General features: G+C 41.7%; 1 protein-coding gene across 1 annotated transcript in view; it reads right to left on the minus strand.

Annotated features, from left to right (window-relative positions):
- Positions 1-23,713, minus strand: part of JARID2 (jumonji and AT-rich interaction domain containing 2) — a 225,032-nt gene that overhangs the window by 79,472 nt on the left and 121,847 nt on the right. The window contains exon 3 of the mRNA XM_080381719.1: positions 19,105-19,246. Coding sequence (XP_080237845.1) covers positions 19,105-19,246 — 142 coding nt within the window. The remainder of the gene's footprint in view (positions 1-19,104; positions 19,247-23,713) is intronic.

Genomic DNA, 23,713 nt, shown 5'->3' on the forward strand with positions numbered 1-23,713 from the left:
ACCACCGAGCCACAGGTAAACAAGTAAGTGGAGGATTTCATAAAGCCCCCAAGTATTTTCTTGCTATTAAATTGTATTAAATATGGGCTCAGTAGCTAGGGATACTGTTCAAAGTAACAAACAAATGCAACCACAATGGGTTGTGTAAGTGACTGCCCTTAGCACTAAAGGAAATCTTAATAGCTTGAAGGCGAGAATCAAGTCAACAAAGTCAACAAATAAAATAAATGCATCTTTTATCACATCATTACCAAGGGAAGAAAATGCCAAAAGGCAGAACTAGAGATGCTTCTCCTGAGGCTTTGCTGGCAACACAAGATTGCCCCAATTTAATTTAAGTTTTGTTAAATCAGTTCAAATCCACGTGGACTGTTATGGGTTAAGAGTAGGTTAAACCAGTGCCTTGCTGACAGATAAATCAAAAAGACAGCCTGTCCATACAGCCTCTTGTACCAGATTAACTTCATTAATTTAAAAGCTACATCTTGAGTTAAATTAACATAAGCCATCTAGAAATCTCAGCAAAGCACCACCACTAAGACTTGAATGATTTTGGATGAGCAAATTCAAAATCTCTTCTAAAGCCATCCCAGATTCCAGCTCACCTTCTCCACTACCTGCTGTCTTCTGTACTGTTTATCTACTGCAGATGGAGGCAAGTTTTGTCTTTGGACGACTTCTAAGCTATCATTCCATCTCCAAATATTTAAATTCAGTACTTTGTAAAAGGTACTGACTCCAGCTTCACAATTTGAATCTATACAGGCAGTATTAAAAACACAACAGATGCAGACATCCCTAGTCTCATATGGGGTTCAAAAATCTTGGTGTGAGTTTGCCAAACGTGCTAATCTGTATTTTTGTGTATCCACCAAGGCGCTCTCTCCCTGTCCACAAGGGACTCCTTGCAGCTAGGCAGCTTTAAGAGTGTTCCAGCTTTTCTGTGCATCACTGTTATATAAATCTGCAAGATCAGAAGCTACACTAGAAATAACCGAGGCACTAACAATATCCTTCCTCTTCACAGCCACTGCATGACCTTAGCCAGCCCACCATGACCGATCTGATTCACAAAGCTTTAAGCTGAATAAAATTAAACTATATAAGTAAGTTTTATTATATTCAATGTTTTATACATGCATATACATGCATACACATACGCACGTGTGTTTTCTGCAATAAAAAGCAAGTACTGGAGACAAAGATCAGAAATACGAATAGCCGATTTTTAGATTACCATAATAAGATTTGCAGAAGGTATTTCGTAATTTAATGAGATAATAAACCATCATAATTAACTGCATTTTCATACCTCGCCCCTTCCCTGAGGGGAAAGATTAGCGTTAAATACAATCAAAACCCAAAACTCAACACTCCTCCAGACTTAGTAAGGAACCCATCCTACCAAAACTGGTGATCCAGACACTGTAATACCTGCAAAACATGCCACTGAGGAAACTGAGAGTTTAAGCCCATTTCCAGCTCCAGCCCATTAAAGAAAGTTTTCTAAATCCAAATGAAAGCAATGGAGTGCCATCACCCTCCAAGTGCAGATGTGAAGCAAAGCAGCTGTTGTTGCTCATGTCTTCACCCAGCATTAGGAGTGTCAAATTAAAGACTACTCAGTTTTACTTAGCAGTTCCTTTAGAAGGACTTAGCAGCCAATTATTACATACAATCATTTCCTTGAAGAAAGGACGTTTTGAGGTACAAAGCAGCAGGGGCTGGCAGGGGGCACAGGCAGGACCACACAACACAAAAGTGAACTATGTCTTCTTCAACAGGCCAAGAGAAGCAGATGAGATCTGTGGTGTCAGTCCCCATCACAGCAGCCCTGAGGTTCCCTGGGTCGTAGGGGACAAGCAGTAAGTCAGGGCAGCTCTTACTCTACACCTTTCTCTCAGCAGATAGCAAGGAACCCTCTACAAGCATTTCCTGATGACGTTTCAGTGCTCCCCATTTGATTCAGTGAAGGAAAAACATGCACAAGGCACAGTCTTTTTGCATCAGCTATAGCTGACCCAGAACATCAATCTCCCTGCTCTAGACAGCTGTGATGGAAAGTGAGACATGTCAAAAGCTAGGGTTCATCGTTATTTAAATTAATCATTTGAACATTACTATAAACCAAAGTGCTACCCTCCCCTTCTTCAAATTACCATGCTTCCAGACAAGAAATAAAAACAGTGGCATCTTAATTTATAGAATCTCAGAAACAAGTGGGGGTGGGGTGGTGGATGGGGTCAGGGGGGAAGCAATTGGTCTACAAATACTGTGCAAGTAGCAATATAAATTAAAAAAACAAACAAACACCTGAATTAAATCACTTTCATAACACAGTACCGTAACAGCAGCTACTGGAAAAATGTGGGCTAAACCCAAGTTTCCCAGTGCTAAGAGCCACTCCATGTTGGGACACTGTAGCAAATCTGGCCACCAAGCAGAGGATGCTCATCGCCTGGGGAAACCAGAGTTGTTTCTGGATTGGGCGGTGGGATGAAGTACAGAGCAGGGACTCTTCAGGAGAAGCACTGAGGGTCTACAGTATGGGAAATGCTATTCCAGAGCAGTGCAGATGGATGGTAACTGTTATCAGTACGGATTTCAGATGGCTCAAGCAATCAGCTATCCAGAAGAAATAGCTATGGCTTTTAACACCAACACCAAGAAAAGTGCAGCTATCCCTTATTTCCTATAAGAATTATAAACCTGCAATAAAAAATAAAGCCTTTTTACGGAGCAGGGTGGAGGCTGGGAGTGCAAATCAAAACCCTTCAAACCCTGCAACTTTCACAAGGGGAACTCCAGCAATCCTGCCTGGCACCAAAGGGCTCTCTGATGGCACCAGTTAGGGGCTGGTTGCTGCAGATGTCAGTCAGGAGTTTGTTTTAATCAATAACACAAGATGCCCCTAGCATCACCAGTTTTACTGTGTTCACTGCTTACAGAAAACACAACTGTCTTATCTTTTATTTATTGGCATTTCTCAACATTCCCTGCCTTTATTTTCCTCTCCTTAGTATAAACGAGCATATTTGCAAATAATAGAAATAATATCATCAATAGAGAAAATGAAGCTCACACTGTGGGATGTTCATTGCATGAGGCTGGAAAATTTCAAGCAATGATAAATGCATTAAGTTACGTTTTATGTATCATTAAGTAATGCCGAATTGTATCCTTAAAATACCCGTAAAATACTGATAAGGCAGCCCTCCTGAGAGAGGGGCGATCCCCCAGCAGACAGGGTGAAGTGCCGCACTGCATTCATTATATAATAACATTTTCCAGGGGAATGAGCAGAGCGCTTCCTGCGATGCACGGGGAGCGTACAAGCTGTCACCCTGCACTCGGCAGCAGCCTCTACAAGGACTGTGTAGCAGAATCAAGTAACTCGTGGGTGTATTAAAGGAAGAATAAATGACATTCAAGTAACATCCATGTTTTGAAGTGCAGGCAGTGCCTAGCATGGCTGCATTGCCTAATTAAAATCCACATAAACTCAACGCGACACCCATCCAGCAGCAAACAACTTTCACATATCCACCTCTGATGTTACCCTCGCCTACTTATCAAACTGCTAGAGTACAGCTCTGCACTGCAAACCCCCTTCCTGCACCAGCTAAACACCACTGATGATTTATAAGTGCTGGCATACATACACTGAGGGAGGGGGGGGGAGAAAAAAAAGAAGGGAGGAGGGGTGTGGGGAACAGCACAAAAAGCCATCTCATCCCATTGAAGAACTCTCAAGGGCTTCTCAGCTGATGAGGTGTGCTGCTGGCATTCAGCACCGCCACTGCTCAGACCTCCTCACTCTGTGTTTCATCCACCCCAGCAATGTAGCTGAAAATCTTCATAAATCCTCCCTCTGATATTCAATCTGCAAAATAACCACCGTGACACAATGCTTTGGAGCTTTTTATTTCTATACTCATTAAAATAATTAAGGAACTGAGACTGACATTAGGTTTTTTGTGGGGTTTTCCACATCCTCGTTAAAGGATTCCATGGCCGACATGACTCAGAAATTCAGGGCTCATTATACAGAACCACCTAAATTAGTATTCTGTTCATGGGCTTAATAGGTATTTAAGCAATGTAAGAGACAGGTTTTGTTTTGTTCTTTTTTAATTGATAGAATAAACTGTATTCAAATGCTCAGAAAGTCTCACTTGTCTGCAGAGCAGAGAGCGCTGAATGGGCTGAGCACAAACAGTCCTAGGACCCTTTGTTGCCAATAAGACAAATGAGACCAGTGGGTTTCCTCCTCCATCTCCAAGCCCTTCGTAATTAAAGATAGCAGCTCACCTAATGTTCAGGAAACGCCGTAAACATTTGTTTTCATTAAGGCTCATATTGGGAAACCACGCAGATTCTGTTGAATAAAACCTAGCAGAAAACCACTTCAGTAAAAAAGGTTTGGATGGTCCAAAGAAACAGCAGAGTAAGGAACAAACAAGAAAGAAAACGAAGCAGAAAAGTCAACAACTAATTAATGCGTCCTGGATTGTCTAATGATCACCAAAGAAGTACAGAGAGGAACACAAACAGAAAATAGATTTCTGTTTTAAGGTCTAAAGGGTTTGGTGCTTCTCATATGAAATTACAGCAAACCCTCAACAAAGGTGACCTCAAATAAGCAAAGCATTTTCATACTACGTTAAAAACAAGGACTTGAGTGGAAAGAGCAAAAGAGACTCTGATACCCTTTTTAAATTATTTGGGGGGGTGGGGGGTGGGGGAGGGTGGAATCCAGAATCCAGCAAGGCAAGAGATGACTTTCTTCTTCCTACATTTTATTTGGAACCATATATAACACTGACCTACATCCTCAGCACATACCCCTGAAGTCCTGCCTTCTTGCTATCTACAAAGTAAACAGTAATACTGAGGGGGCAAGTGGGGAAGCAAATCTCTGCATAGACACTATCCTTGCACTACCCCTTACTGGTAGAAAAATTATTTTCTGGAAGCATATCACTAGATAGCTTCCCATACACACACATGCACCCGAAAAAAAAAAAAAAAAAAGTGCGTGACTCAATAAAGTGTTCTATTTTGTAATAGAAAAAAGGATTCCTGAATATGTGCATGTCCTTTAGCCTCTACTTCAAGAAGTTCCTGTCCATTTGCTTTTTAAGTTGGGAACGTCAAGTTCTAAAAGATGTGTCCCTGAGCAGTGAGAAGTGTCTTGGAAAAAAAAGCACACCCAGGGGACAGGAGAGATCAGAAAAAGTGAATATTATCAGACTCTGGAAATCTGCCCAGATACTGGAATACTGTTGTCTGTCCTTATGTCAAACCCTACTTCAGCCCAAAGAGCGTTGAAAAATTGTTATATGAAGATACAGTATATGAAGATTAAATTCACACTTGCTTTTAGAAGACAGAGTAACAAGAACTTTAACAAATTCCCTTTTAACTTTCTTTTTTCATGTTAAAAATTAGAAATAATGATGTGACAGAGCTGCATTACGAACACCAGATCTCTGTCTAAGGCAAAGCATCTTCCTCTCCGAGAGCTGAGCAGAAACAAGAAACAGCATCAGGCACAGATCCTGCCCTTCTCAGCCAGCCCAGCCCAGAAACTTCCTTCCTCCACCATAAGCGGACCAAGTATTTCAGCAATGGCCTGTCAACATTTGGTAGAAACTGGGAAATTAGCATACAGCTGCACCCCCAGGCTGGCAGAGGGTTCTGAACAGCACGTCAGAACTCGATAAGAGAAGCAAATCAACCTGCAGCCTGGAACTGAAGACAGCATGTAACACCAAAGAATGAGACAGACATGGGGACACCCCCACACCCAACAGCTAAAGCAGCTAAATTTCCTGAAACTGGGCAGTTTCAGCATTGGGGGTGGGGAACCAGTGCTCAAGATGCAACTAAGCTGAAAATAATGACCATAATGTGGAGTAAAGTTCCATATTGTGAAGTTTCTATGACTGAAATAAGAGGAACCTAGTGTGGTTTAGGAAACATGGGGCACTTTCGTTAGGTAAGTTTATTTTCATTGAAATAACCCTGTAACACAGAGTAAAAATGTAAAGGAGAGATTATTCTCTTTTCACGATGCAAGGCACATACTTTTTGTAGCCCCACTAAATCTGTAACCCTGCACACAAGCTACAACTCGAGAGGAAACGATGTGACGTGGGACCTTCAACACCAACATACGCTCAGTGCAAAAGGCTTGGAACAAACAGTCCTGTGGGTGAAGAGGACATCTTTCTCTGCCACTAAAATAATTTAAGTACCCAACAAGTACGAGACCCAGATCAGCAGCCATCCATTCAATAAACACTTAAATTTCTCAGAGTTCACACTGACCAACTTCAACAGAGGCATCAACGAGCCAGGGAAGAGCCTGGGGAAATACACGGCAGCGAGTACGTGGCATTGCTTTCTGATGGCTCACTCTGTGGTGTAAAACTCCAGCACACATAGAATAACGTAATTGAAAAGGAAAATAAACAAGACTCTTTGCTAAAGAAACTGGAAAAACGGAAAGATATTAAGCAGGGCTACTCCAAGTGCAGGCAAAAGCAGGGCCACTTAATTTAGAGCATTCTTCAGCCTGCAGACATCTTAGGAAAATGTCTGATCCACAGAAATCAATAATGAATAAGCGCTGTCTTTCAGTGGATCCAGGAGTTAACTCTTGTTATTTAAAAACGGACTTGAATGTAGTTGTGCTGATAAAGCACTCCCAAAATCCTCCTTCAAGGAAATAATTTCTTTTTTGTTTATTTATGAATATCTATGTTAACTTAATATCAGAACATGGAAGTGGAAACATAAATACATAAATCCAAAACCAGACACATAAATAGAATTAAACTAGATTATTTAAATAAATAATAAAATTTCTTTTTCATGTAGTCTTCAAAACAATAAATATTACTCCAATCTTAAATCCTTCAAAACACTGCCAATTAATTTTGAAGATGGGAGAAAGATGCAACGATTAAGTGATGTGCAAGGCCACGCAGTATGGCAAGAATCTGAAATGCACGTTCCCTGCCCTGTACCTGTGGTACTAGGCTACTAGGAGATCCTATGTTTTATTGCACGAAGAGCAACAAAAGTTTGAATTCTAGTAGAGTTCTGCGACTGTAAGCTGCAAGGAAGAAAAAAACGGGTTTTTTCATGTGTTCTTTTTCAGGACTACTCCAGTTAATTCTCCTGATAAGAACAGCGTGGCCTTTACTCAAATGCTATCTCCCCTGTTTTTCTGTTTCTCATCTGATTCACGTTTAAAGTTTATTTTGCAGCCCATCTGAAAACTGGAGGCAATTAAATGCTCTTCAATGTGTACGGCATGTAGCACATGTATCGAGAGTAAATTTAACAACAAGATTTCTACATAACAGAAATGAAATAAAACTCATAAAAACCAAACCTTGATTGCATGGTAACATTTGCCTAGGTATGACTCAATACTTACAATTTAATTTTCATGTAATGAGATGATTTCATAGGCCTAGAGACAAAAAAAGCGAGGTTCTCAGAAGCTGTGCCACACCTGGTTTGTTGTCTTGTTCTCTTACAAATTAGCTGGGTGGGATGAACCAGATTTCAAGAAAAATCAATAGCGGTCAATTTTTCTAGTGTAAGACAAACATAAAAAGTCCAAGCACAACCAGATACCGCAATTAGGGGGCCAGCTTGGCTTCAGGCTTCTGACCTAGAAGTCAGGGGGGTTGAAAGATTTCTCAGTCCCCATTAAGAAAACTTCATGATTTTCAACATGCAGGTGTAAAGACGACAACACTAAAAATAGAAGTAATCAAGAAAGTCCCAGCTGCTCACTTTCACAGCAAACTAGACGTATGCAAAAGAAAAACATGAGACTCCCTTCTAAAAAAAGAGTTGATTAAAATTTTAGAGTAATTTATTTTTAAATACACATTTTGCTTGACAACTTGCAGAACAAATTGTCACAGGGCCAGGAATAATCTAGAGCATAATAAAAGAGCACAGAAGACAAAAAAAGCAAAGGGTTTCAGAGTCTCTCCCTCACCTCGCCAGGAAAAGGAAACGACCAAAAGAGACGAGGGAGGTGTCTGCTTGCTTAGAATAAATCCAAGACCAACGTTACCCTGCAGGGCTGAGCTGATCAGGGCAGCCTGCCACCACCCCTAGGCGTTGATGCTCCTCTTCATCATCTTTCTCCCCATGGCCACCTCTGCTGTGCTCACCAAGATGCCCAGGGAAACTGTCCCTGAGACCAGTCCCAATAACCCCACAGAAAACCACTTGCCTTGGCGTTTGCTAGGTGGCGGACCACGCTGGAACCAGCACAGACGTGGTCAGGGGAAGCACGCTCCTCCTTGCCATGTATGCCCTGGCTGCACAGCAGGCCATTAGGCTGTCGTTTCAACCCAACACTCCCAACGGGAGGCAAAGTGATTTGTGTTACGGGACCAACAGCTCAAGGTAGTGTATTTACACAGTTGTAAAACAGAAGGACTTCTCAGTAGGGTCCCGAGCCCACTGAGCCTACACCCGAGAGGTGCCAGAGCTCAGCGGCCAAAGGAAAAGACTGCAACATGGCAATTCGTAATCACCTTGGGCAAGGTCTCCCTAAAGGAACAGGGAAAACCTCTGAAGATGCAGCTACCGTAAGAAACAAGCGTTCATCGGAACAACAGTGCAGCTGCACCGGCTTTCTGGGCAGGACGCCCCTCGGCCAGGTACTTGTGGTAGAACTTCTTGTTTGGAGAGCACATTTCAAATCTCCCAGTCACACAACGAACCACTGACACCAAGTGAAACAACGCTTCCCCAAGACAAGGGGTTGAGAAACACAACTGCATATGTGCAAAGGAAAAAATCCTATCTCTTGCAGAATAGCCAACTACCCAAACATCCACGTTTCTCTGTTAAAACTGGAATATACAAAGTTGTATAAAGAGCTATCAAAATTATGATGAGGTGCAAAGAAAAGTCTCTCAGACTTAAAAGGCTAACGATGTGTTGTCTCAAGTTTTCATTTCTTCATCAGAGAAATTTTAACTTGCACCAGAATGTTTATATTTAATTCCAAAAGCTGACATTTAAAATAAATAAATTCTAAAATCTATCCTAGACACTCAGCATACATACACACGCACTCGTTACCAGTTAATTCATTTTGCAGAATTATGACTCAGATGAACAGCTCTTCAACTGTGAGGAAAGATCAAATCAGATAATAGCTCCAGGAGTGACCCTTTTAACCAGGCATCTCCTCACTCTTGACTCATACGCCAAATTTTTCATTCACATAAACAAATGTCTCCAGGATTTCACGAAGGTGAAAGCGTTACAGGCAAATGACATGTTGCAATAGAAGAGACATTAGAAACGAGGTCTGTACAAAATCTACTTACTTTATACTGAAAAGATAAATAACAGCTGCAGGAGCTCCAGGAAAGGAGGAGGGCAAGGGAGGAGAAGAGGAAGAGTGGATGGTCATCTCCATAGTAACTACCACTAAGAAACTCAGGGGAGAACTCGTCTGAAATCTAAAAGAAGGATACTACCAGTAGAAATAGACTGTAATGCAACTGGGGGGACTACAACTTGCAAATAATTTGCCACGTGGTCAATGATCCCTTACGTTTCAGTTTATTTAATCAGAGCCAAGAACAAATACCAAGAGAGGAAAGCAAAGAAGGAAAGCATAAAATCAAAACATAATCATGACATGGCCATTACTGTACAAATTATTTAACAATAAACACACCATTAACATAGCAAAAATACAAATTATCAGGTTAAGAAGAAAAAAAAAAATAGCTTCCCTCAGGAAATCCTGTGCTACTGGATGCAGCAATGGAAGAAAATAAAGGAAAAGCACTATACCAGCATAAGCTAGGCCATATATATAAAATGTCTGTGATTTTTCTAACACAAGAGACCTGAGAAGATTCCAGAGAAGATATTTACAGTAAAAAAGATCTATGCTTTTCAAATTCAGTTCAGAGGTAGAAAACTCTCACACTGCAAAGCTTCAACGCTGGTGACAAGGACTGTCCTATTTCTGACCAGTGCTCACACCACCCCACACCCCTCATCCATTTGGGAGTCTTGAGGCTCACTCCCTCCTTGGGGTAACATCTGCTTTGGTCTGACCCGTAACAACACTCACACCCCCCTGCAGCCAGTTTTGGTGGATCAGCAGTAGCCCACACTCACACTGCCATTTGCAAGGAACAGGTCAGGAATATAATCCTACCACTCATGCACCGTCCAGATCAGCCACAGGTACATACAGGGTAAGATTTTCTATAGTTTATGTATGCCAAACCAGCACCTTCAAATACTTACAAAATAAAATAAAGAAATAAATAATAATAATAAAAAAACCCTAACACCCCCTCCCCCCCCAAAAAAAAACACACCCCAAACCCCCAAATATACTTACATCTTAATGTTATAATACACTTCCATTTTAAAATATCAGAATGGTGCTCTGTTTGTTCTTGTAAAATCATTACCTTTGCAGAGCACAAAGAACAATATTATTCCAACCCAGGCTTTTAACTCGGCACACATACAAAAAACACTTAGGTCAGAATTATAGCAGAAATGATGTCATATGCAAACAGCCCATGGTAAATCTCCTGTAAACGTCCACAGAAAAGAAACTAGATGCTTTCCCATCGCCAGTTTGCTTAAATACTAGTCAAAACACAAACTAGGTCTTACAGCAGTTAGCAGTAAGATCTTCAGAGATGTTGTTTGGACACTGGAGAAACTATAGTAATGCAACCTACTAATCATGTCAAGCCTACCACAACAAAATGAAAAATTTCCCCTGGCAAATCAGCCTTAACACCCCAAATGTTCAACTGAATCTAAAGATTACACAAACCCAGTATTACTACAAAGTAAAAAATAAGCAAGAATCATCATACCGTACTTCTCTTCCCATATTCTTCGTTTTATAACACTTCAGAAGACCACTAAAAAGCAGCTTTACTTCACAAAATTGTTAGTAAGTTTAATCTAAGAGAACTACTTACTGCCAAATATTACAGCATTTTACATCTTTATTTCAGGAACAGGTTCCTACTTTTCCTTTCTTGGCCTTTTATTCTTGCTACAAGTATTTTTATCTGTTGACATCCTTTAAGCTCAAATTTTCATTTTATGCAAGAAGCTGAATCTGTTTCATTTAATTCTGAAATCTTACCCATACCTGATGATGGTGCTGAATGTTTTCTCACTAAGTAACCTCTTCTTTTCCAAAAGAATAAGACCACTGCAAATGCTAGGATGGCTAATTTCTAGGAACCAAAATTTTAAAATAGAATCCCATTCTTTGAAATAATCTAATAGAAAAAAAATCATGGCATTACCATGATTTTCAAAATTCAATTACATGCCTTTTTATTCTTCCTGGCTTTGATTTTAAGTTCATGTTGCAGAATTACGAATGGAGGATCAAGTGGACACTCATTTGTAACACATGTGAACGTTCCCCCATACCCCCCCTTCGTGCTGCAGGATCATGGAAATTGATTCATGGAGTGAGCGGACGAAGCTGTGGGAGGTCTCATGAGCCTCAGTGTTTGTTTGGTGAGGATGCAACATTTTTACCTGTGAGGTTAATGCCATCCAAAGCAAAAACCACACATACTTCAAGCTACCCATGTTTCAAGTACTTAGGATGAGCTGGCCTGGCTTTGGAACAGCAGCAACAGCCAGAAACAGTGAAAGGCACAGCAACAAGTCCACTTCTGCTGACATGACAAAATCCCTGGGAATGTCCACCACATCTAACATTTCTTCTGAAGCACCATGGGGCTTTGGGAAGAAAAAACACTCACTGCCTGTCCAGACACAGTCCTCGATGGAAAATGTTTTTAATGCCAACCTGTCTTTTTGAAATGCCACTAAAGTAGATTGTCCATAAATGCCTTATTCCCTTGACAGGGGACTAATAGAAAAATAATTTACAGAGAGGAACAAAGTCAAGAAGGTTCTAACAGGGATCAAATTGGATGGGTGGCTCCTCTCCCCCAGTTCTCAGTGGCAATGGTCTGTGCACTGGGCTGGGCCTGTGAACTATAATATCAAGCAACAGCACAGATGCACGTGGGAAATTACAGAAGAAACAAAATACAGCAAAGAGTTACGTTAAACCAAACATAAGGCTAGAGTCTTATATAGACAGTGGCTTATCTACATCAAAAAACCTGTTTCACATTGACACACAAATTTGCTTGTAAAAAGTGCCTTCAGTACAGAATCAGTGATTTCCTGCATCGGCTCGGAGCAGCCTCTCCCTGGTATTTCAGCAGTCAGTATCTGGACTGTCATACCCAGGGGTGAGACGTACGACACGTAAAGTGAACGACAGCAGGGATGGGTTGTTACCAAGCAGCTGAAAGAGCATTTCCCACACACAGAACCACAGAAACAACTGCCCTTGTCCCGTCTGATTTTGGAAACTTCCTTGGTCCCTCAGGGAACAAGCCCAAGCTCAACCCCATGAAGACTCTTCCTACAGCTCTGACTTCTGAAAAGAAGATGCAGGTGAGGACAAGCAAGTTTGAATTGGACACTGCTTAACAATTCCCAGCTGCTATAAACCATACCTTTGGAATTATTATTAAATCACTACTCAGACAAGTTATTTACAGAGCTGCCTACCAACAAAGTTAACGTTCAGATTCTTGTACCTTGATGTATCTTGGCCTGTCAGATAGAAGAATCCATGTCAACAACTTCTGTTTGCTCCTTATGAGAATACTGAAGGAACATTAATCACCTGATTTTTTCCTTTTCAAACTACATGGAATGATCTCCTTGACTTGCATTACAAAGTGGTAATCTATTTCTATTCCTGTGCAAATCTATTCCAATGGACTATTACAGTTTTGTTTATAAGGTTTGTTATTTAAATATAAATGTGCTACACTAAAAATATATTCCACTCATATCAGAACTTCCAGAGGGGGGTAAAAAAAAATAATCAAAATTATTATACATAAATCTTACTGCCATTTTGGTTTTATTGTGGATTAATGTAGTTCTTCATAAGCAAACAATTAGTGCAGATTTGCATAGCCTACTGAAATTAAAAAAAAAAAAATAGAAGCACCTGGTTGATAAGTGGGAGTACATTATGTGGTAGCAGGCAACAGCTGAACACAAATACATTATATAGTGTTTCAATTAGTGAAAAGACTACTCACTAAAAAGGTCCTGGAAAAACACTTTGATATTTATGAGCAGTCTCCCGCTTTCACACCTGAGTCATAATACACTGCTCTCTCCATCACCTACAATGCTGAGCAGAAATCCCTTCACAAACTTACGTATGTGGGAACAGGATTGACCTTGTTTTATGTCTTGCATGGAAGGTGCTAAGTCTAGTGCTAAAGAGCCTGTTCATTATTACCTATAAAAACAATTTGACAAACAAGAAAAAAGAAACCAATCCCAAGTCCCCGCAATCTTTTGACAGCTCTGCTGCAAGAAGTCTTTTGCAGCTCAAGTTGAAAAGGATAGATCACTAATAGAAACCACTTAAATTAGCAGCTTGCCTAATATGCAGAAGCTTGCCTACCCTTGACTGGCTTTTTTTTGTGCTGAGGGTACAATACGGCTCCTGCCAGCCTCGCAGCTGTGCAGCCACCAGCCCAAGGAGACCCGCACACTCGCCTCCTCAGCCACATCCTCCCACCCTGGCATTTGCCAAACCTTGACACTCATCTTGCCCCACAGTGAGCCAGTTCAGCAAGTTAAATTGGCATCTAAACCCAAAAATTTTAAGAAAAGACAAAACAGGGAAACGGAGCAGGCAGCAGGGAGCCAGCCCAAGGCGAGGGGCAGGAGCACATCCCGTGGGTTGGCCTTGCCACAGTGCACAAGCACGCTTCTGTCACGTGCTTCAGACTGTTAGCAGAAATCTGCTGTATTAGAGGCTTCAGAAGATTCCTAATAAATAATTTCTGGCCAGTCTAGCAGTGGCAGCTTAAAACACTACTGCTTCCCAGTGGGTTGGCCCTTTCTCCTGTGACCAGCAACCTTCCCTGAAGCAGAACTGGAGAAAGTCTTCTCCCAGGAGCTGCGCACACCCTTGGTCCAGGGGGGCACATCCACCTGCTCTGCTGCTCCTACAAGGGTGGGAAATTTCTTCAACCCTATTTTTCTTCAAAACCAAACAAATCTCTTTGTCCCGCTTAATGGAGAAAATATTCTACCAACAAGGAAAAAAAAAACAAATTTAAAGCTGTAATGATTATAACCTCCTCCCACTTCTCACAGCCTTCTATTAATAGAACTTCATGATAAAGAGATAAATGTCCTTGTGCATTTGGCAACACCCCGTGTGCATTTCTGGGAAGGGGGCCATGTAAATGAGTAGCCACCTGATTAGTAACAGGAAGCAAGCAATAGCCTACTATCACAGAAGATTAACGTACTATCACATAAAGTCTGCTCTGCACATGTGTCTTCTTGGGTAAGGTGAGCAACTGTTGCTGGAAAACATAGAGCTGTCTGCACACTGTTATTAATTGCCAGTGGTTGTAGTCTTAAGAGTTGCCCATAAAAACGTACAAGCATCCAGCACAGTGACCAAACACCTTTGGCCTGTTACCTATTGACCTTCTCAACTGAGAATCACAGCTGGAAACTGGAGATTAATAACAAGAACATGCAGCTACACTGAAGTTGCACTTTCTCCTTCAGCAATTACATGTTTTTACTGGTTTTGAAAACGCACAATCTTTACTCAGTGAAGACCATCCAGCCTGATGGTATACAGGCTCGATATACTAATGGGTTTTTTTCATCTCTCCCAAAAGCACTGAACGAACTAGCAACTGCTCTCCCTTAGGTGGGAATTAGACAGCACCCCATACACAACAGAATCAGTGCAACACTTGAATGCTTAGCTTTTGTCAATTGTTAGTGTAATGCTGACACCTGTTTCATGGCTGAAAGTAGTATTTACTACTCAGGATTAACCCCCTGCTTTCCCCCAGACCTGGTCACTACTAATACACACAGCTCAGATCAAAGCAAGTATTTTCCGTTCTTTGAGTGTAAACTTCAAACTAATCAAGTATTTTGAAGTCCTGAGCTTGCCACTACTGCCACTGCCAATCCGCTCCCAATCCCCGATTCTACTGTAAGCAGGGCTTACAATTTTTGGACCGATCTGGAGACTCTGCAGAGGCAAAGCTGTACATGTACTTCTTTTCCTCCTTACCATCACCTGACTGACAAAAGGCACGTTGCATACTTTTAGTACTGCTCTACGATTTATGTTGCAATCTAAGTGCTATGCTTACAAATAAACGGAGATGGGACTTTCTCCGGCTGCAAACCTGCCTGTGTAGGAAGAAGCTTCCCCCCATCCCCAGAGAGCACGGGTGTTAATTACTGATCGAGTACTCACAGACTCGTTGGAGCCATTTGAAGCCTACAGCGCCAGGCCACCGCATTCAAAAGCCTGGTCCATCAAACAAGTATCTAAGCCAGTTTCTAAAAGGAACCTGCAGCATTATATTACATTAGCATACTTCCACCAGGACTGCTATCTCTTGAGTCCCATCATGACGCTCTCTTTATGGCACGTGTAGCTCTTCAATCAAGCTATGTTACTAGGAAACAGGGTTGAAACTGGGGGAAAAAATAAAAATAGATATCATAAACCTGAAGCAGTGCTTGGTTGGGGATTCTACTTTTGTGTTATGCAGCTTGGCACGTATGTACGAAATAAGGACTACTCAGCACTAATCTCTTCACTGGTCAGCAGGCAGGCTAGTAGGGATTTACCTCCCCCACAGATGCTTGTCAGCACCCACCTATCTACAACTAAGTCCTCTGACTTGTAACTCACTGGAACATCCACCACCTAGTTTCGACCCAAAGAAAATCGACACCAGAGATAGCTGGCATTGCGAGACCACGAAGCAATGCTAACTGCTAGCAAATTCACCCTCCACTCAGCTTGCTACCGCAACTGGCACTTGCTATTCCTCCAGGTTCTTGTGCAAATTGTCTCTGAAACTGGAAGCGTTTGGATCAGCTGTAAGTGCAAACTGAAAACACACACATGCTGCACACATGCATGAATCTATCTCCCCATTCCGTTTAGATAACATGACTTGCTCTAGCATGGGGGAAAACGCTGCCAGATCAGTTCACTGAACTGACTGACCTGGGGGCCAGAATACTGCCAGATACAACAGCTACGAAGAGAAGGGAAGAAAAAACTGGGAAGAAACTGTTTGCTTCCACAACACCAGCCTGCCATAACACTGAAGAACTGCAAGGTCAAACCAGAGCCTTAAACTATGAAACCAACTGGAGCCCCTCACAACAGCATCCCTTATTTACTACGCTTACTTGCTTAGCGCTCTTTTTGTTTCTGTCACTGGTGTGAAACACAAGTGACCTATTTCTTCAGAAGACGACAGGTTAAGGTTTCCAAACGAAACATTCCTGCCATACACTAAAAAAAAAAAAAATCCAACTATAAAAACCCCACAAGCCACAGAAAAAAGAAATAGTAATTTACATATAATGCATGGTTCAAACACCACAGGAAACCTGGTACTCAAAACTCACTGTGTTGTGTACAGTTTGTTCCAAACACGTATGCTTCACTAAGTGCACTAATTCTTAAAATCATTTCACTGCATATAACACCAGCTATATACCACAGTATTTCAAGAAGACAAATACTCATTTTGCAGAGGGGGATAAACTGCACGAAGTACATGCTAAAGCTACAGCATTTAAATGTGTATTTTTAGTGCAAGTCTGCCATTAGTTGTACACACAGCTGAACAGAGAATTGAAAAGTTTGATTTTGAGGAAGCCCAGGGGAAAGACAAGGAGGGCACAATTTCTGAAATCTTGACGAGCTGAGGCAGTGAACCCATAGATGCCATTTCAGTCCCATTCCCCTCCTCATCCTCCTGCATATCCTTTGTCCACCCAATATTCCTGGCACAACTCTGCATGGGATGCCAAGATGACCTGGACTGAGGAAACATTACATATTTAGCTAAACAAAACAAAAAACCTAAAAGTAAGCAAGGAAGATGGCATCAAAACACTCAATGTGCTGCAGCAGAGCTTAGGAGAAGCAGCCCAGAAAAGGTCTGTCTGCAAAGAGGAAGCTGGGGGAGGAAAGAAGTAGATAAAAGTCTGCGTTGGGTGTAAATGGAAACAAAACAGGAACGTTCTCCTTCACAGCAACTGCAGCAACAAACGCAGTATTATTTCAACAGTTCATGATGCATGAAGAACAGAAATGATGCCTTGCCTTCCACAAAAGCCAGAAAAATAATTTTTCACCTTGGCTTCTGTTCTGGGGGTTTGGTTTGGTTTGATTTTAACCCAAAAAGAAGGCACTGAGTTCCCTATTATTAGACCTGAACCACCCAGCTGCTTCTCAAGTGGTCTGAATTCCCGCAGCCAAAAGGTAGCAAATACTCCTCAAAAAACCATGTCACACACAATACTCAAATGTAGTTTCTTGGGACCAGTGATGCAGCAATGCCACTCATTTCTGAAGCTAGACTGTGCCAGACACCAGAAGCGCAGGACAACATAAGAGACAAGCCCTCCTGCCCCCTGCCAGCCCCAAGGGACAAAGGGGATGCCCCCTTGGCTGCCCCTGCAACCATGCTGTGAACAAGAGATGAAAACACACAGGTCAAAAATAAAAAAACCTGGCAATAAGCCTCTATCAGTCTTCCTCTCACTATTACTTTTAATCTTAACCAGCTCGTTGAACCTACTCATGGTGTGATGCTGCAAGCGGTTGTGTCAGCGTGGCTGAGGAATGAGGGGACAAAGCAAGCGCAGAGGGCAGCAAAAATTCCTTAAGATAACATGCAAGCAACAGTGGGAACACCGTGAAATGATGACCATTGTCCCCCAGGATCACACCTACAGTGGATGTCACCTAAATTTCTATGCAGAAATAATTTTCAAGCTTCCATTGTATCTCATAAACCAAAAATAAACACACAGATACTCCTCTCTTGACCAGCAGTAGGATACAATCAATGTCTTACAAAACTTTTACCAGTATGGAAGATGATACAAATTTTATTCTGATACACCAGAGAAGTTACATGGGCATATTAACTAGTTTGCTCCTTGGGAGGTAGAAAAGGTAGTGGGGACCAGGGGTGGGGGACACAAAAACAGGAACAGGGGGGTGTCCAGGAAAGCACCACTGTCCTCACCCCATCAGGTCTCTCAGGGGAATCATAAGGTCACGCAGAAAACAGGAATACTTCTTTTGTTTGAAAGAGAACTTTATTTTACAGTTCATTTTGGCTTGGGGCTAGGGTGCAAGGACTGTGAGGGAAAAAGGTTGAGAAAGCATTTTCCGTTTCTCTCTTTCAAGTGGCATTTTTCAGACAGCCTGTTTTTACTTCTTACTTCACACAGAGAATGAGACTCAGCCTCCTGCATTCTCAGCATATTTTCTATAATAAACTGGCTTGAGTCCTACGACCTTAAGCCACATTTTGCACATTCAGGATAAGAACTCGTAAGAGTTCAACAAGGACCTCATAAACTGACTTCTGGGAAAGAGGAGACAGCTTGCTAAAGCAGTATGTCAGAGTAGTTCCTTGCAACCAGTACCCACCACACTTCCTTACTATGCAATTCCTCTTCTCAGAAGCGTCTGTTTTATTTTTTTAACTTCACACAGTTTCATTCAAGAAAATTAAAAATAACAACAGTAACACTAACTACTTCAGCAATGCTTTCCTTGAAATTACACACATACATATTGACATGTTCCTGAGAGACCAAGGCTGGTGAAGGAGGAGGAAGGGCAGGAGGGGAGAGAGTCTTAAGGCATTTAATTTAGTGATTGCCTACTGCAAAAGAACCACCTGATTTTCCATGCTTTCCAAAACAAAAACCATCTACACCAATGGATGAAGCAAAATTTACTATATCCTCACTGTTACTAGAAGGACTCCACGCTGGCAAGTCTGTTTATAGCAGCGTATTATGTACAACTGTAACAACCAGACCTACTCAAAACATATTCACAACCTTACAGCACAAAAGAGACAAAGCAGAAAGGCTATACTTTAATCATAATGCACTACTGACCTTTTCCTCGAGGGCCCTTCTTCAAAATCTGAAGAACTAACATCATTGCTTGTTGAGGACACCTGCGATGCATCATCCTTCTCATTCTCCAGCTGTTCTGATCCCGGTCCTAATCCTTTAGATTGGCCATTAGTGAGAAGTCCTGCAAATGTGACAAAGTAGTACACAATATTCAAAACCTGCATTACCACTGCCAAATGGATTTTATAAAAATTCATGTGTGACACTAACAATAGAGAGCTGTCCAAAGCAACCATCTTGCAGAGAGACATACTGGTAAGATTGCTTTTGCACAGAGGTACTCCAATAAAAACATACTTGACTGTGTGTTTCTGGTTTGGTTAACTGTAAGGCCCCAATCCCAAATAACCACAGTATGGGTGTTTGCAGTAGTATTTATAATCTTGTCACATCCCACATTTGAAAAGAGACACAGCTTATTCAAACTCATCCTTTTTTTAAAATTTTTTTTTCCCCTAGAACTCCAGTTGACTGGCATATATTAGTCTTTTGCATTTATCTATAGATCAATATAAAATTAAGCTGCCATTTGGTCCAATTTGTTGTTGTCTTCTCTTCACTCTGCTGCTTCCAACTACTGCAATTTATGATCCTTTAAAAAAAAAAAATCCTAAATCCCAAAGGGGTGAACATCAAACGCCTGTTTCTCGACTCTTGTTTCTTCTGGCCAAGTGTCGCTCATCTACAGAAACTCCAGACTACCACCAAGGGTACACAGGGCAGGCGAAACATCTGCCACAGCTGCCTTCCCTTCTGTGCCTTTTCCGTCCCGGAGGAATACTACAGCAAACAGAGTCACATAGATGGAAGACAGTGTTGGGCCCTATATGAGGGTAACGTTTAACGTACTTTGCACATTCTACTTAAACAAGTAACTACAATATAATATAACTCTCACAAAGAACAGCAGAGAGACAGTGAAACCACTCAAGGAAGAATTAAAATAGTAACATATTCTTCAATAGGCAATGGAAAGAAAATTACTAACTATTTTATCAGCTCAGTATTTACTCAGTGTTTGAAGAGCTTATTACCAGAGAAGCCCCAGTCTTATCCAGGAGAATGCTTTCCCCTTTTCCATAATTGCACCTTAGCAAAGAAAATGGGGGGGGCGGGGAGAGCTGACCCCTTCCAAGGTAAGCCAGGCAGCAAGGCTGGTAAAAGGACTAAACCAAAAACACTAATAATAAACAGCAGTTCAAAACTTTCCATCAGCGCTCCTCTACTTCAGACCTCTGTCTTCAGGAACACCACCGCTTAGCACAAGCGATGCACTTCGTCATCACATAACCGAGCCTTCGACCACGCTCTGCTGCAAAGAGACACTAAAGCACAAGCAGGGCAAGCGCAAGGCACCCCTCTGGCAAGCTGCCTGCTCTAAGCACTGGCACCTTGGCCCCAGCCATGGCCAAACAGCCTTTCCCTGCCCAGCCATTGCTTCACTGCTTGCTCGGACACTACAACTGCATGCCGTAACACCACGTGCTCCGAACATTTCAGTCCTTCCAATTCCAACCTCATCACTCTGCCTGCCCATTTTTAAACAGTCTAATCCCAAGTCTGCATCGGATTGCTGCATCACATTGCTCTCTCCCTTTTCCAGTCAAAGTTTGCTCTTACTCAGTCTGACCTACACCAAATTTCTCTTGACTTGGAGTCAGAAGTGGCTACATGCTGCAGTTTTTGCAGTTTTAAATACACCACCTACAAAACAGAAGCCTGGATATTTTTTTTTTCCTTGTGGGGTAGATGCAGTGAACTGGTAGCTCAATTTTTTTCTTTCTAATACAGAGCCCACAAAGCAAAAGTTGAAACTAAGCACCAATTTTTGCATTAAAATGTCTCTTCTAGCCAGCCTGACTGGCAGGGAAAAGTTAAATGACCCAATTTACATTTTCACTCCCCTTTTGTTAAATTCCTTTTGACACTTCCTTTCCATTAAAGAGATCTCAAACTGTGACTCAACAAATAATACAAATTTCAGTATAAGCACATGATACTACACCAGGGTTTGTAACGTAACACAATGATACGATGCAGGGTGACAGCATCCCTTCAAAGCATTCCCAAGGAAATGAAGGCGACCTTTTAAAAAACATTGAATAGATTGTATTTCTACGGTGAATTCACCCTCACTAGAAGCCCAAGTGCCCAAGTTTATTCTTAAAACAGTTTCAACTTTTGCTTTGCATTTTTCCATGAAACCACTGTCAATAAAATTTACAATTTTTGAACTCCAGAGAAGTCTAAATCAAGCATATCATTTGAGGCCTTATACTCAGTAACTTAACTCTTATGGCAGAATTTGATTAGGTTTTCCAAAAGCAATATTTGTTCTGGAGACTTGCCATATGTAAAACCCAGCGACCTGAAGTATATGACTCAAGAAAATCACCTTTTGGGCTGTCAACTCGCACGCACTTGGAAAGCAATTTTTATTCATCCTTTCACCCTGCCAAACCATCAGTGCACTTGGGAGACAAGCATGATTTGTGTCCCTTAAGGAAAAATATCAGTTTGTCTGCTATTATTCATCATAAACAGCACCACCCCAAACCTGGTAATATTGCAGATAACTGGTTAGCTACCATCACCTGAAACCAATTGAAACACATGCCCTAAAACAAAGGCATAAAACTACAAATGAGAGACACCGATAAGTAACGGGAACGGGTGTTGTGTTCTACAGGTTTTCAGGGCCAGAATAATTGCAAAATCCACACCAAGGTGATGAAAGGCACAGACAGCCACAGTCCGCAGCCTCCTTCCAAGCACTGGAGAGAAAGCACAAGCTGAAGCAGGCTGTTATAAAGTTTATTGCCACTCAATCATTTTTATACCAAATGTGTTCAGTTTGCCCCCAGATACCTTCTCCTTCAAATGCCACTCCTGCTTTCTCTAACTGCGATAAACCACGTTCTTTCCTGCTGCGCATCAGTTGTGAGCTATGAAGGGTCTGGAGGACCCAGAACAGGATGGGGACCCCACAGTTGTGCCAAGTGACACTTGGGCACCCCCATCACCATTAATGAGTTGGCATCGGTGCAGCCGACGGGACATACAGGTCTGCTGGTGCACTGCAGAAACAGACTGGTGCGCATCAGTCCACGTGGGCTTGACTCTCCAAAGTCAACCAAGCTACAGGATGCAGCAGGCATCTGTGTTTCTTAAAAGCCAAGTACTGCAATTGTACATGTATATAAAGAGGGGAAAGCAACCAAGCAAGAAAATACTCTTTTGCACAGTCTGAGCTGAACCACTCTCTAATCCTGGCGACTTTGGAGCACCCAGCTACACTCCAGGAACCAGCAAGTCATCAAGAGCCAAATAAAATCAAAGGGACAAATAGATCCTTTACTGCTTTTCCATGGTTGTGCCCTTCAACCTCTCGATCACAATTCCAGTGAGCCCTGGCTCATGGCAAAGCCCGTGACTGGTGACGGTCTCAGCTGCCGGGGAGCTGGGGGCAGCTGCCTGCCCCTTGCCCACCGGGCTCATCTCAGCCCCAGCTCTGCCTTCTCCCCTGGCAGCTGCACTCATGACCGACCACAAGGCCCGAAGAACCAGGCAGAATAAATCAAGTTTGACAAAACCAGACTTTATTCCTGGAATATAACGTGTTTGTTTTAAAAGTCAAATTAGATTTCTTAATATTTTTTTAAAAAAAACCTACACCTCATTAAAATTGAATTTGAAAGTACAGTGACTTGGATTATAAGTCAGTTTAGGATTTCATATATTAAAATTACTTACGTGAAATAATAATTTATATATAGAGTGGAGCAGTGCATATTTGCTGCCAAAGTTTAAAAGGAACTGAAACACCAAACAGCTCAAAGGCACTGAATAAACACTGCTTTAACTAAGTCAGTAATAATGAATTATTTAATTAAGTCAGAAATACAGGAACTCGTGTATCAAATGACATCCATGGTCCCTTAAATACACTGTCCTGGCTCTAACTGATGAAGACTAGATACTTTAAAGAGAAAAGCCAATTACTAATTTCTAGTAATTAAAAAGGGTAGCTTAAAACTGAACCATAGAGATCTCAATATCCTTTCTAAAATGTATCTTAGCACATAAATGTCAGCTTCACAGTTTTGCTGAATTCTTCCGCATACATTATGATGGCAAACTGCAATTTTAGTTACATGCTGTTCAAAAAGACACACACACACACACAAATCCACTTATCCGTTTCTAACTGCATTGAGAAAAATGTGAATATATCACAGCAGACATGAATATTATGTCCATTTTGTCAGAAGCTGGGGAAAGCAGAAAAAGCCTTTCTGCCTTCTGCACCCCGGTCATTCATCAGGACACTTCTAGCACCTCTTTTTTATGTTTTCAAATCTGTCTGTGGCTACAGGTTTGTATGTTTTTTCACATGCAGGAAGGCTCTGCAATGAGCTGAACTGTACCCTCCAGGGTGATCCAGACAGATACACATCTCATGGCTTTACCAACTTTGCAGAGCACGCTCCCTCGTGTTCCCACTGCACCTCACTACCCCCTTTGCTTCTTCCCTGTCGCTGTTAACTGAGCAGAGGTCTTGCTGAGCCTTCTCCAGCAACAGCCATTT

The sequence above is a fragment of the Falco punctatus genome (assembly GCF_963210335.1).
Source record: "Falco punctatus genome assembly, chromosome: 3".
Taxonomy (NCBI): domain Eukaryota; kingdom Metazoa; phylum Chordata; class Aves; order Falconiformes; family Falconidae; genus Falco; species Falco punctatus.